The 12,404-nt window shown below is 40.7% G+C and overlaps 1 protein-coding gene across 3 annotated transcripts in view; it reads left to right on the top strand.

Annotated features, from left to right (window-relative positions):
• Positions 1–12,404, top strand: part of SLAIN2 (SLAIN motif family member 2) — a 71,262-nt gene that overhangs the window by 54,797 nt on the left and 4,061 nt on the right. For 2 of the 3 annotated variants that reach the window (XM_059671748.1, XM_059671749.1), the window contains one exon: positions 11,859–12,177. In XM_059671748.1, coding sequence (XP_059527731.1) covers positions 11,859–12,177 — 319 coding nt within the window. Of the gene's footprint in view, positions 1–11,858; positions 12,178–12,404 lie in introns of those variants that run through there. The other variant, XM_059671750.1, reaches the window with a different exon arrangement.

Below are 12,404 nucleotides of genomic sequence, written 5' to 3'. Positions count from 1 at the left end.
TGTGAGTGACAAGGGGGGAGCTCCTCAACCCCCTGATCGGCCCTGCTCTGTGCATGACAGGGGGGAGCTCCCCAACCCCTTGATTGACCCTGCTCTGTGCGTGACAGGGTACGGAGCCCCAACCCCCCTGATGGGCCCTGCTCTGTGCGTGACGGGGTGGCACCGCAACCTCCCCATCGACCCTGCCTTGAGTGTGACAGGGGGCGGTGCCCCAACCCCCCAATCGGCCCTACCCTGAGCGTCTGAGGGTGGCATCGCAACCTCCCAATCTGCCCTGCTCTGTGCATGACAGGGGAAGGCGCCCCAACTCCCCAATTGGCCCTGCTCTGAGCCCGACCAGGGGCTGCACCTAGGGATTGGGCCTGCCCTCTGCCACCCAGGAGCAGGCTTAAACCAGCAGGTCATTATCTCCCAAGGGGTCCCAGACTGCGAGAGGGCACAGGCCGGGCTGAGGGACCCTCCCTCCCCCCCGAGTGCACAAATTTTTGTGCACCGGGCCTCTAGTCTATATATATAAAAGCCTAAGGGACTGGCCAACTGGTAGGTATGATGCACACTGACCACCAGGGGGCAGACGCTCAACGCAGGAGCTGCCCAGCTGTGGTGACTTGGCAGCTGCTATTCTTGGGTGATACACCTGGAGCCAAAGAGGAGGAAGCCCAATTCCTGGGTGTGTCACCAGAGAACCGCCCTCTTACAATCCAGGATCCCTCGGGGGATGTCGGAGAGCTGGTTTCAGCCCCATCCCCACAGGCCAGGCTGACAGACCCCCAACAGTGCACGAAAGGCAGGCCTCTAGTTTATTTATATCTATCAGTCTTTTTATGTCTGGAAGGAAAGCTAGTGAAGCCCATTCCAGGGGTTTCTTCTGTCTCTTATGTCTAATAAATTTTCTCTTGATAACTATGCTTATAAACATAATGATGAGTCATGTACACTGATGGGAGAAGAAATCAAAGGTTTCTATGCCTTGTTTTTATTTTTTTATGATTATCAGCCATTACAAATTTAATACGACTTGATGTCATATCTTATGAAACCTGCCTAGGATAGTAGCTTTACAAATAAACTTTCTGTCTAGTTGAAAATTAAAATGGTAAAAAAAATAATAATAAATTTTTTAAAAAAATTTCTGTCTACTCCCAGAGGTGTTTCTCTTCTGGTGTTCCAGTAAAGAATACCAATCTGGGAATAGGGAGACCTGGGTGCAATTCCTGACTTCCCTGATTATTTGCTCAATTGATCTCTGATTGTGGCAAGTTAAGGAAAAAGAGTAGAGCCATAACCTCCCCATAACCTCTTCTCTGTACAGAAAAAGAGATTGAAAAAACAAACTAAAAATAATAAATTAAAAATTAAAAAAAAGAGAGATTGGAATAAATAGTCACTAGTAACTCTTTTAAAAAGGGTATTTTTAACTTTGTAATGAGAGAATCGTATTTACTTCATTTCCATGCTCTTTCACAACCAGAACTTATTTTTAAGTCATTATGTCAGTAACCTGTTAATATCATTGATAGTGCATAGCCAGCGGTTCTCAACCTGTGGTCGAACAACCCTTTCACAGGGGTCGCCTAAGACCATCCTGCATATCAGATATTTACATTACGATTCATAACAGTAGCAACATTACAGTTATGAAGTAGCAACGAAAATAATTTTATGGTTGGGTCACAACATAAGGAACTGTATTTAAAGGGCCAGAAGGTTGAGAACCACTGGCATAGACCATTGAGTAACTAGGATGATGTAATATAGTGAGGGATATTTTACAAGGAAGTATTTTTGTCCTTATTCTCTATTTGTTAAATAATTGAAAAACACATGTATTTTTAATTCATTCTTGGAGAGCAAGGGAGAGGGAGAAATATCGATGTGAGAGGGATCAGCTGCCTCCTACATGCTCCCTACCTCAAATCGAGCCCACAACCCAGGCATGTGCCCTGACGGGGAACTGAGCCAGCAGCCTTGCAGTGCATGGGACAGTTCCCGCTGACTGAGCCACAATGGCCAGGGTGAAAGGCACATATATTTTAATAAATGTTATTCTCCCCTTTAGTCATAGTGGCCTGTGTTTCACGTGTATATTTTTATTGCAAACTATATGTATTCATTAAATGTTTACATATTTCTTAAAATTATACACTTAATATAATTTATAGTTTGTAAACATGTTGTGAAGACAAACAGTTGGAGCGTCTAATTTTTATATTGTTAGATACATGTAGGATATATTTATATAACATTTTATATTTAGTGAATATCAAGTTAAAAATAGTGTATTATTTACCCAATTTCTCCATTTCAGAGTTGTTTTAAGCACCTGCTGAGTTATCTAAACCTTAATTAGAAAGCAAACCTATTATGATTTTTATTAAATGCTTATTAGAGACAAAAATGAATATTTTAAAAATATGAATCCTCATTTCACCCACTCTGGCATTTTAGAGATGACTTAATTTAGACACCAAGGTTAGCATTCTTAGTCACATGTGAGTTTTATAAATAGAGTTCTAATTCTTGCCCAGAGCAGATAACACTTTATTTTATGCCTTGAATCAAGTGTAATTCTTTTTTTATGGATTTGAGAGAGAGAAACATCAATTTGTTGATCCACTTATTTGTGCATTCAGTGGTTATTTCTTGTAGTGCCCTGACCAGGGATCAAACCCATAACCTTATTAGCATATCAGAATGATGCTCTAATCAACTGAGCTACCCAGCCATGGCCTCAAGTGTAGTTCTTGTTAGTGGAAATTATAGTCTACTGTCATAATTAATTTAGGCAATAGAGCCTAATTAATTAATCCCTATATTTTAGTTAATTTATAAGAGCAGCCTAGGAGACTGCCCAAGTGACACTGTTGCATATCTTTACAGAGAACTCAGCTGCAGCAGGCTGAAAGGCACTATATTCCTTAGATAAGGAAGGCATGGATGTGATATGTCTTACAATTTGTGTAATATTTTATATTTACTCACAATTTACACACATATTACTCATTTGATCTTTGCACCTATCTTATGCTATTTGCCGAGATTGGTTTTTATTAAATTTACATCTGAATATTTCTTTTCTCTTTTGGGGGAATAATGCAAATGGTATTACATTTTTTATTTTGATTTCTGAACATTTATTGCTGGTATATAGAAATACACTCAATTTTGTATGTTAATCTTCCATCCTGTGACTTTATTGAACTGAATATTTCTAGAAGTTGTTTTTGTAGATTTTTTCTATGTAAATAACAGTGGAGACAGTTTCTTCCTTTTGAATCTATATGCCTTTTATTTCCTTTTCTTGCTTATTATCTAGAACTTCCAGCAGTATGTTGAATAAATGGTGAGAGCATACGTCATTGTCTTGTTCTGAATCTTAGAGGGTAATCATTCAGTCTTTCATCATCTATATCTATAGATATAGATAGATAATATGCACATTAGCCAAGATGTTGTAACAGCCACACTCAGGAGGAGGCTACATGTGCAGGTGGGCGGGAGGGAACTGCTGCGTGATGAGGCAAGCCACGGATGGTGCAGGCTCACAGAGCAGGGCGGAGCAGGGCCTGCCAGCCGGGGCACCTCAGCAATCCTGCCTCTGCATGTGAGCTGCAGAGGAAACACCTTTCCTGACCGCTCACTGGCTAAGCTCCCGGAACGCCACTCGCAGTGTTCTTGGTAACTTGCGTAATAAGAACCCAAGAAGGTGACCTAGGGTTTTTCTACCTCGCTCCTGGAGGAAAAAAACGAAGGTCTGCTGCTGGAGGGGCTAAGAAATGTCATAGCCTGCCCTAGCCGGTTTGGCTCAGTGGATAGAGCCTCGGCCTGCCGACCGCAGGGTCTGGGTTCGATTCTGGTCAAGGCCATGTATCTAGGTTGCAGGCTCCTCCCTGGCCAGGGCCCAGGTCAGGGCTCATGCAGAAGGCAACCAATCCAAGTGTCCCTCTCACATTGATGTTTCTCTATGTCTTTCCCTCTCTCTTCCATGCTCTCTAAAAATCAATGGAAAAATATCCTCAGGTGAGGATAAAAAAAAAAAGAAAGAAATGCCATATCTTATGAAAGAGACAACTTGAAAATGCCTAAAGAAAGTTGTCATTTTTTTGTGATGAAGGGACTGGAGTTCATGTTGATGAAAACACCTTGGCAGCTGCAGTGGCCAGCAGTGGCGGCAGCAGTGGGGTGATGGGGGTGGCGCCTTCCCGTCACTTACTGATGGCTTAGGCGGGGAGCGGGCCTAAGCCATCAGTAGGACATCCCCTGAGGTTTTCCGGATTGGAGAGGGTGCAGGTCGGGCTGAGGGACACCCCCCCCCCGCACGAATTTCATGCACCGGGCCTCTAGTTATGTATAATGTTACCTGTAGATTTTTTGTAGATACTCTTTATCAAATTGAAGTTTCCCTGTTCCTATTTTTCTGAGAATTTTTATCATGAATTATTGAATATTGTCAGATGCATTTTTTTACATCAATAGATTTATCATGTGATTTTTCTTTAGCCTGTTTTGTGTTAGATTACATTGATTTTTTTAAATATTAAACCAGCTTTGCATCCTTGCATAAACCCCAGTCAATCATGATATATAATTTTTTTATGTCATTTAGTTCTATATGCTGATAGTTTAAGTTTTATGTCTATATCCATGAGGGATATTGGTCTGTAGTTTTCTCTTTTGATACTGTGTTTTGATGGTTTTGATATCAGAGTAATACTTTCTTTATAAAATGAACTGAAATATGTTTCCTCCTATTTCCTGTAGAGATTGTGTAGAATTGGTGTTAATTCTTCTTTGAACATTTGACAGAATTTCCCAGTAAAACCACCCCCGCCTAAAGATTCTTTTTTGGAGGGTTTTTTAATTACAAATTCAATTTCCTTAATAATGATTTGACCATTTAACTTATCTATTACGTATCAATTGAGTTGTAGTTGTGCATTTTGATAAATTGACCCATTTCATCTAAGTTGTCAAATTAATGTCTGTAGGAATGTTCATAGTACTCCCTTATGATCCTTTTGATGTCTTTAGCAACTACAGTGATATCCTATTTCATTACTGATATTCATTATTTGTTCTTTCTTTACATATGAAAACTCAAGGAGAGAAAAAGCCTGTTGTGTTTGCCCATATTTTTGTTTACCCTGTTCTTTCTTCCTTTTCATATATTCCAAGGTTCCTTTTAATCATTTCATTTATGTTTAGAGAACTTCTTTAGCCCTTCTTTTGGAGTAGGTCTGCTGGCCACAAATTCCCTTGATTTTCTTTTGTCTGAGAATGACTTGATTTTTCTTTAATTCTTATATTTTCTCTGGGTCTAGAATTCCGGGTTGACATTTTTCAGCTCTTAAAAAATATTGTTCCATTTTCTTCTCTCCTCTATGTGGTATGATGAGAAATCCACTCTGGTTAGAATTCTTTTCCCCCTATAAATTAGATACTATTTCTCTCTCTGATTTCTTGTCTTTAGTTTCAGAAGTTTGTTTATGATGTGCTTTGGCATGGATTTCTTTGAATTTTTCTTTTTGGTGTTTTCTAAGCTTTTTGCATCTATGGGTTTATGTCCTTTGCCACATGTGGGAAATTTTTAGTCATTTTTCAACATACTTTTTGTCCTCTTTTTCTCTTTTCCTTCCAGTCCACTGAGGACATGCAAATGTTAAGTGTTTTGTTATAGTCCCATGTCCCTGAAGCTCTGTTTTTGATGTTGTTTTACAGTTCATTTTCTTGGTGTTGTTCAGATTGGGTAATTTCTTTTGTTCTACCTTCCAGTTCACTGATTCTTTCCTCTTTCCTCTCCATTTTGCTGTTGAGCCCATGCATTGAGTTTTGATTTTTGTTAAAATATACTTTTCCATTTTAAAATTTTCATTTCATTCTTTTTTACATCTATTTTTTGCTGAGACTTTCTATTTTTGTTTCAAGTATTCGGAATTAATTTTAAGCAGTTTTATGATGACTTTTAAAATCTTTGTCAGATAATTCTAATATCTGTCATCATGGTTTAATATGTATTGATTATCTTTTTATTCTGTTTTAGATCTTCCTGGTTCTTAGTATGATGAGTTGTTTGTTATTGTAATCTGGACACTTTATATTATGATATTCTGGATCTTAGTTTTATGTCTTTTTCTGTTATAACTCAGGAATTTATTGGATTACTGGTAGGTGGTAATAGAAGCCTAAGTTCTCTACTCAGTCTCTGTTGACACCCAAGTGGGAGGGACCGGCTGGCAAAGATTGGAGTTCTGCTGCCCTGCCATGTCTTCACTCACATTGTGGTAGGGGTAGTTTTGTTTCCACTAAGCACCAGCCCAAGGGGAGGGGGAAGACCACCTCATTACTGCCTTCTCTGACCTCTCCCTGGAGAGAGTTTTGTGGTGCCTGGTTAAGCCTTATAAACATAGAAGTCTAGGCTTCCCACTGGCCTTTGCTGGTATGTGTGGGAGTAAGGCCACAGTTTTTTTCTGTGGTGTTTGGCTGGAGTAGAACAATTATTACTTGAAAGTTTTCTTTTCTAGTCCTTTGGTAAGAGAGAGCAGACTTGTTTGGTCTGTTATACCCCATGGCTTTTCAGGGTTGCCAGCCTCTTCAGTTCCAGTCTGGGATATAGGCGGCAAAAAGAAAACCTTGGGAACTCATTACCATGTCATCCCTCAGGCTGCAAGGTCCCTAGGTGGTCTTTCTCTTCTCTACCTTTCAGAGCCTTCTTATGTCTGTTTTATACATCATGCCCAAGGTTTTACATTATACTTAGTGGGAGAAAGAGGGAAACACATCTATTCCCATTTTCCCAAGCCTGAGGTTCACATTTTTCTTTTCATTTTTTAAAGTATGTTTTTACTGATGTTTTAGAGAGAGAGGAAGGGAGAAGGATAGAGAGATAGAAACATCAAGGAGAGAGAACATCATCAATTGGCTGCCTCTTGCTCACTCCTTACTGGGGATTGAGCCCACAACCTGGGCATGTGTCCTGACTGGGAATCGAACCAGTGGCCTCTTGGTGCGTGGGTCAACACTGAGCCACACCAGCTGGGCAGATATTCATATTTTTAAAAAATTTCAGGAGATAACTATTTCCCTGACAAAACAATTAATAGTTAAAATGATGGTCAGAAGTTTTTCCAGAGGGAAAGATGCTTTCTTACAAAGCTTATTTTTAAGATAAGGTTTGAGTAAGATATTCAAAACATTATAGATCTATTCCAGTATTTATAAGGCTGTCATGTAGAAATGAAACACTGTCATCCTCATCAATATAACCTGCCTAATTTCACCAGACACTTGACACCAGTCACCATGAGAAGGAAGCCTAGGACTCCTCAGTCATCCCTCACTCAGATTGTCACTCACAATGTCTTAGTGCATCTCTTAGTGAGACTTCTTTCCATCTATCTCCAACTCCCCAGACTTTTGCTAATTACTCTTTGGAACTCATGATCCTCCTCTGAACTTTACTATTTAAAACCTATGTCCCCACCCAAACAGAATCCTGGTGGAAAGGCTCCCAGTTATGGTAAAAGCTAGGACTGAAGATGGCTTTCCTGGAGTTGGTACTGGAGGGAGCAGGTCCTGGCTCCACCTTTAGGTGCTGACTTGAGGAATTAAAGACAAGGAGCCTCAGTTATCCAGTAATCCTCCAAGAGATGGTGAAATAAATTGGGTAGAGACTTATCTGTCAAGGGAGACAAAGGTGGCACTATAGAGAATGGAATTGAAAACACATTTTTTGGCCCCTATAGAAAGGAAAATATGGGTTATTTAAAAAAAAAAAAAAAACTTTCTGTGAAGATCATGAAATTTGCAAATCAGATGTACTTAGACCCTGAGGACATCTTCAGTTTCTGTCAGAGGAGACTGTGTAACAGGTGTTAGGAACAAGGACATGATTGCTTCAAGAGCCATCATCCCCAACTATGGCTCTACTGTATCTTCATTCCTCTGGGGTTTTTCTGTTTTGTTTTGTTTATTAAGAAAAAGGTCTTTTAAGATTTTTAAAAGATGATTTGACTTTGGGTGGTAGGAACACTGCAACATACAGATTATCTATAATAATAAAAGGGTAATATGCTAATTAGACCAGACAGCTCAACCTTTATGACATCCTTCTGGATGAAGCCGGGGCTGCGAGGGCCAAGCCCTTTGAACAGATTTCATGCATGGGGCCTCTAGTGTATCATAAAAATGTACAAACTTAATAATATTTTTTATATTTATTATTTAGTTTGATATTTAATCGTGATGTTCCTTGGGCATGATGTTCCCTGATTTTGTTGCCCTGGTTGGGCTTTTCTTTCTTTTTTTTTTTTTTTTTTAACTATTTAGATTATGTGAGTTTATAGTTTTCATCAAATTTGGAAGAAAATTCTTCAAATATTTTCTGTCCTACTCATACCCTTCCTCTCTCTGTTAGACCATATGATGTTGACCTATAGGTCACTAAAGATTTATACAATAAGTTGTTTATAGATCAGTTTGATCCTTCATTGCAGAGATCAGCAAACATTTTATTAAAAGGCCAGTCAGTAAATGTTTTAGGACTGTGGGTAATCTGATCTCTGTTGTAACTACTCAACTCTTGTAGCTGGAAAGCAGCCATGGACAATATATGGGTGTTACCATGTTGTAATAAAAGTTCACTTACAAAAACAGTTGGCTTTCCCATAGCTGGAAATTTGCTAACCCTTGCTTTCGGGGCTTGTTTTTAAGTTTTGTTAGAGTAGACTTCGAGTAGCTTTATTCTGTGGCCAGTTTATTTCTTTTGGAGCATCTCCTGATTGTCCTGGATGTTCAGAATGGATTCTCTAACTGGTTAAAACACATGTTCTCTAGTCCTCTGTGAGCTTTGGGAACTGTTCAGTTTAGTGTTCCATTCCTGCTTTGCCCTGTCTCATGCGCTTCCCTCAGTACGCGCACAGCTCACCATTCAGCCGCGATTCAAATAGACCCCTGCACTGAGTTATGGTGGTCTCCTGGAGCAGCCCCTTCTTTGAAGTAGCCTGCCTCTCCAATTCCAGTTTTTGTCTTCTTAACCAGAAAGCTTTGTTCTGCTCAGGATCCTCCTCCTCGCTCTGTAGCCCAGAAAGTGTCTCCAAACTCTCCCCCTTCCCCAAAAACACCACACGCACACACACACACACCCCCCACCAGGTACTACAGGACACACCACATTTCTTTCCCTTCTCTCAGGGATTATAGGCCTGTGCTGCCCATTGGTCAATATTTGAAAACTGTTTTATATATCTTGTTCTGTTTCATAGGTGTTTACAGCAGGGAGTTAAGCCCCTTCCCAGTTCTGCCATCTTGGCAGAAAGCTTCTTTGATAGTTTTAAAATTAATACTTAAGTTCCATTCCAGACTAGATTCTCTGGATATGCTGCCTGGGCTTCCATACTTTAAAAAAAAAAAAAATGATTCCTCAGGATTCTGACACACAGTCAAACTTGAGTTTTTTGGAGCTAAGTAGAGGTAATTTGAGCATGCCAAGTACTGGGCCTAGTATATCTTAAGTGGAGGTGCTGATATTTGCGAGTCTTATCAGACAGGCAGTAAGGTCAGCTAAGAAGGAAGGAGACTGTGTACCAAAAACCTTATTGAAAGGATGGTAGAAGATGACTTTCCCCTATTTTGGAGTTTTGAAGCTAAGGCTTATCTCCCTTCTTCTTCACAGTGACCAGACTCATCCATTCTTTTCTCTCCTCCTAACACTGTGGTAGACCTTGCTGTTATCTGTATCCTTTAGACAGATTAGAAGTTAGAAGGATGGAATTCTGTAGATTATTCCCTTTCTACAGTTTTAGGACCAAGTCCCTGGCCCAGGCTTTCCCTTCACTCATGTTCTCCCCAAACTAATGGAAGTTGAGAGAAAATAGGGTGATCTCTATCTGCCTGTGATTTATCTCTCCCTTCCTCCCTTTTTTTCCGAAACCAGCGTTTTTGTTAGGTAAAGCATGTTAAAGTAATATTTTTTTATTTACATTATGTGTAGCCATCCATGGGCATTTGAAGAAACTAAAACCGATGCCCTTTCAGAGGTAATTTATCAAACAGAATAAGCGGGGAAGGATGAATGTGTCCCCCAGGAGATCTGAACTTATAATGCTAAGGGACCACTACAATAATAAAATTTATTTGAACTTATTTAAGCTTAAAAAGTAATCCATGAATGGAACTGGAGAGCATTATGCTAAGCGAAATAAGCCAGTCGGAGAAAGATAAATATCACATGATCTCACTCATATGTGGGATATAATGATCAACATAATTTGATGAACAAAAATAGATCCAGAGACAAATGGCAGGGGGGCAGGTAGAGAGAAGCCAGAGGACTTGTATGCATGCATATTAGCATAGCCAATGGACACACACTGGGGTGGTGGGGGCTTGCCCAGGGTGGGAATGGCTGGGGGAGTAGGGGTCAATTGGGGGAAAAGGAGACATGTAAAACTTTAGACAATTGAAAAAAATAGTAAGATAACGAAAGAGCGCCGAAACCGGTTTGGCTCAGTGGATAGAGTGTCGGCCTGCGGACTGAGGGGTCCCAGGTTCGATTCCGGTCAAGGGCATGTACCTGGGTTGTGGGCACATCCCCAGTAGGGGATGTGCAGGAGGCGGCTGATCGATGTTTCTCTCTCATTGATGTTTCTGACTCTCTATCTCTCTCCCTTCCTCTCTGTAAAAAATCAATTAACAACAACAACAACAACAAAAAGATAACCGAAGAGCAAACTTAAAAAAAAAAAAGTAATGCAAATTATACATTTTATTCTTTTATGTATCACTAGAGGCCCAGTGCATGAAATTTGTGCACTCGAGGGGCGGGGGTGTCTCTCATCCCGGCCTGCACCCTCTCACAGTTTGGGAGCCCTTGGGGGATGTCAGCTGATGACTTAGGCCCCCTCACGGGCCTAAGCCGTCAATCAGACATACTTAGCGCTGCCACAGAGGCGGGAGAGGCTCCCACCACCGCCACTGCGCTCACCAGCTGTGAGCTCGGCTCAGGGCTTCTGGCTGAACAGCACTCCCACTGTGGGAGCGCACTGACCACCAGGGGGCAGTTCCTGCGTTGAGCAGCTGCCCCCTGGTGGTCAGTGCATGTCATAGCGATCGGTTGTTCCCCCGTTCAGTTGATTTGCATATTAGCCTTTTATTATATAGGATTATTTGTGTTAAAAGTGTCCTAACCACTTAATAGAATTGACATTCCAGAAAAATATCCTTATCCTGTGACTTCATATATCTTTTGATAAGCCTGTAGTTTTGTAACTTCCCTACTTGGTGAAGCACAACTAAACTTTTTTTTTTTTTTTTATAACTAAACATTTTTAAAAGAATGTTTAGTTCCTGAATTTTAAGTTACATTGTAGGTGATATAGTACCTAGAGATACACCCACCAGATGCTTGATACAAGTTTACATGAATGGCCCTGGCTGGTGTGGCTCAGTTGTTTTTGCAGTGTCCCACGCACTGAGAGGTCACCAGTTTGATTCCCAGTCAGGGCACATCCCCAGGTTGCAGGCTCGATCCCCACTCCCTTCCTTTCTCTCTCTCAAATCAATAAAAACATATGTTTTTAAAAGTTTACATGTATGTTTCTTTGAGGGGAAAGTGTATTTCAAATTCTAGTCAACATTCTGGTAGTCAGCCTTTTTTGAGTAAGGACTTGGTTTTTTTTAAGGCTTACCAGTTATCCTTCTTTTTAATTGCTCAGAAATATTCTTTATTCTTTGTATTTCTATAGAGTGTTTTCGTGAATATAGGTGTACTGGTGCCCAGTCATCAAGTGTTCTATAAAGCAGTGGTTTCACTTACACTTGGTTTCCACTGAAAACATTGATTTTTCTTTGCCATTCTACAGTACCTTCTCCAGGCAAATTCCGCTCCCCTGCAGCGCCATCTCCTTTGGCTCTTCGGCAACCAGTAAAAGCGTTTAGTAACCATGGCTCTGGCTCTCCTGGTAGCCAAGAAACAACACAACTCACACAAACCACCTCCTCACCTGGGCCTCCCATGGCTCAGAGCACAGTCCCAGCAAATCCCCCCAGCAGTAGCAACAGCACTACTCCAACCAGACCGGCAGGGACAACCGCGATGAGAAGTGGCTTGCCCAGACCCAGTGCCCCTTCTGCTGGGGGTATTCCAGTGCCTCGCAGCAAACTTGCACAGCCTGTTCGCAGGTAAGTGCTGTTTCAACATTCTTAAGCATAGGAAAGTGGGTAGACTGGAATCGCACGCACCTTTGCATTTGACAGTGAACAGAGAGAGTCCTATTGGGTTCTCACTAGAGTCTTAGTACAATTTTAATAAAATACTTTTTTATTGTTTTAAAGAAAACCTTACATGGGACATTAGCGTATTATACCACTTTGGTTCAGATTAAATTTGCCCAGAAACCTAACATGAT

This window comes from Myotis daubentonii, chromosome 1 (genome assembly GCF_963259705.1).
Source record: "Myotis daubentonii chromosome 1, mMyoDau2.1, whole genome shotgun sequence".
In the NCBI taxonomy this organism is placed as follows: domain Eukaryota; kingdom Metazoa; phylum Chordata; class Mammalia; order Chiroptera; family Vespertilionidae; genus Myotis; species Myotis daubentonii.
The sequence above is the reverse complement of the archived record's forward strand: the minus strand, read 5'-3'. Positions and strand labels throughout refer to the sequence as shown.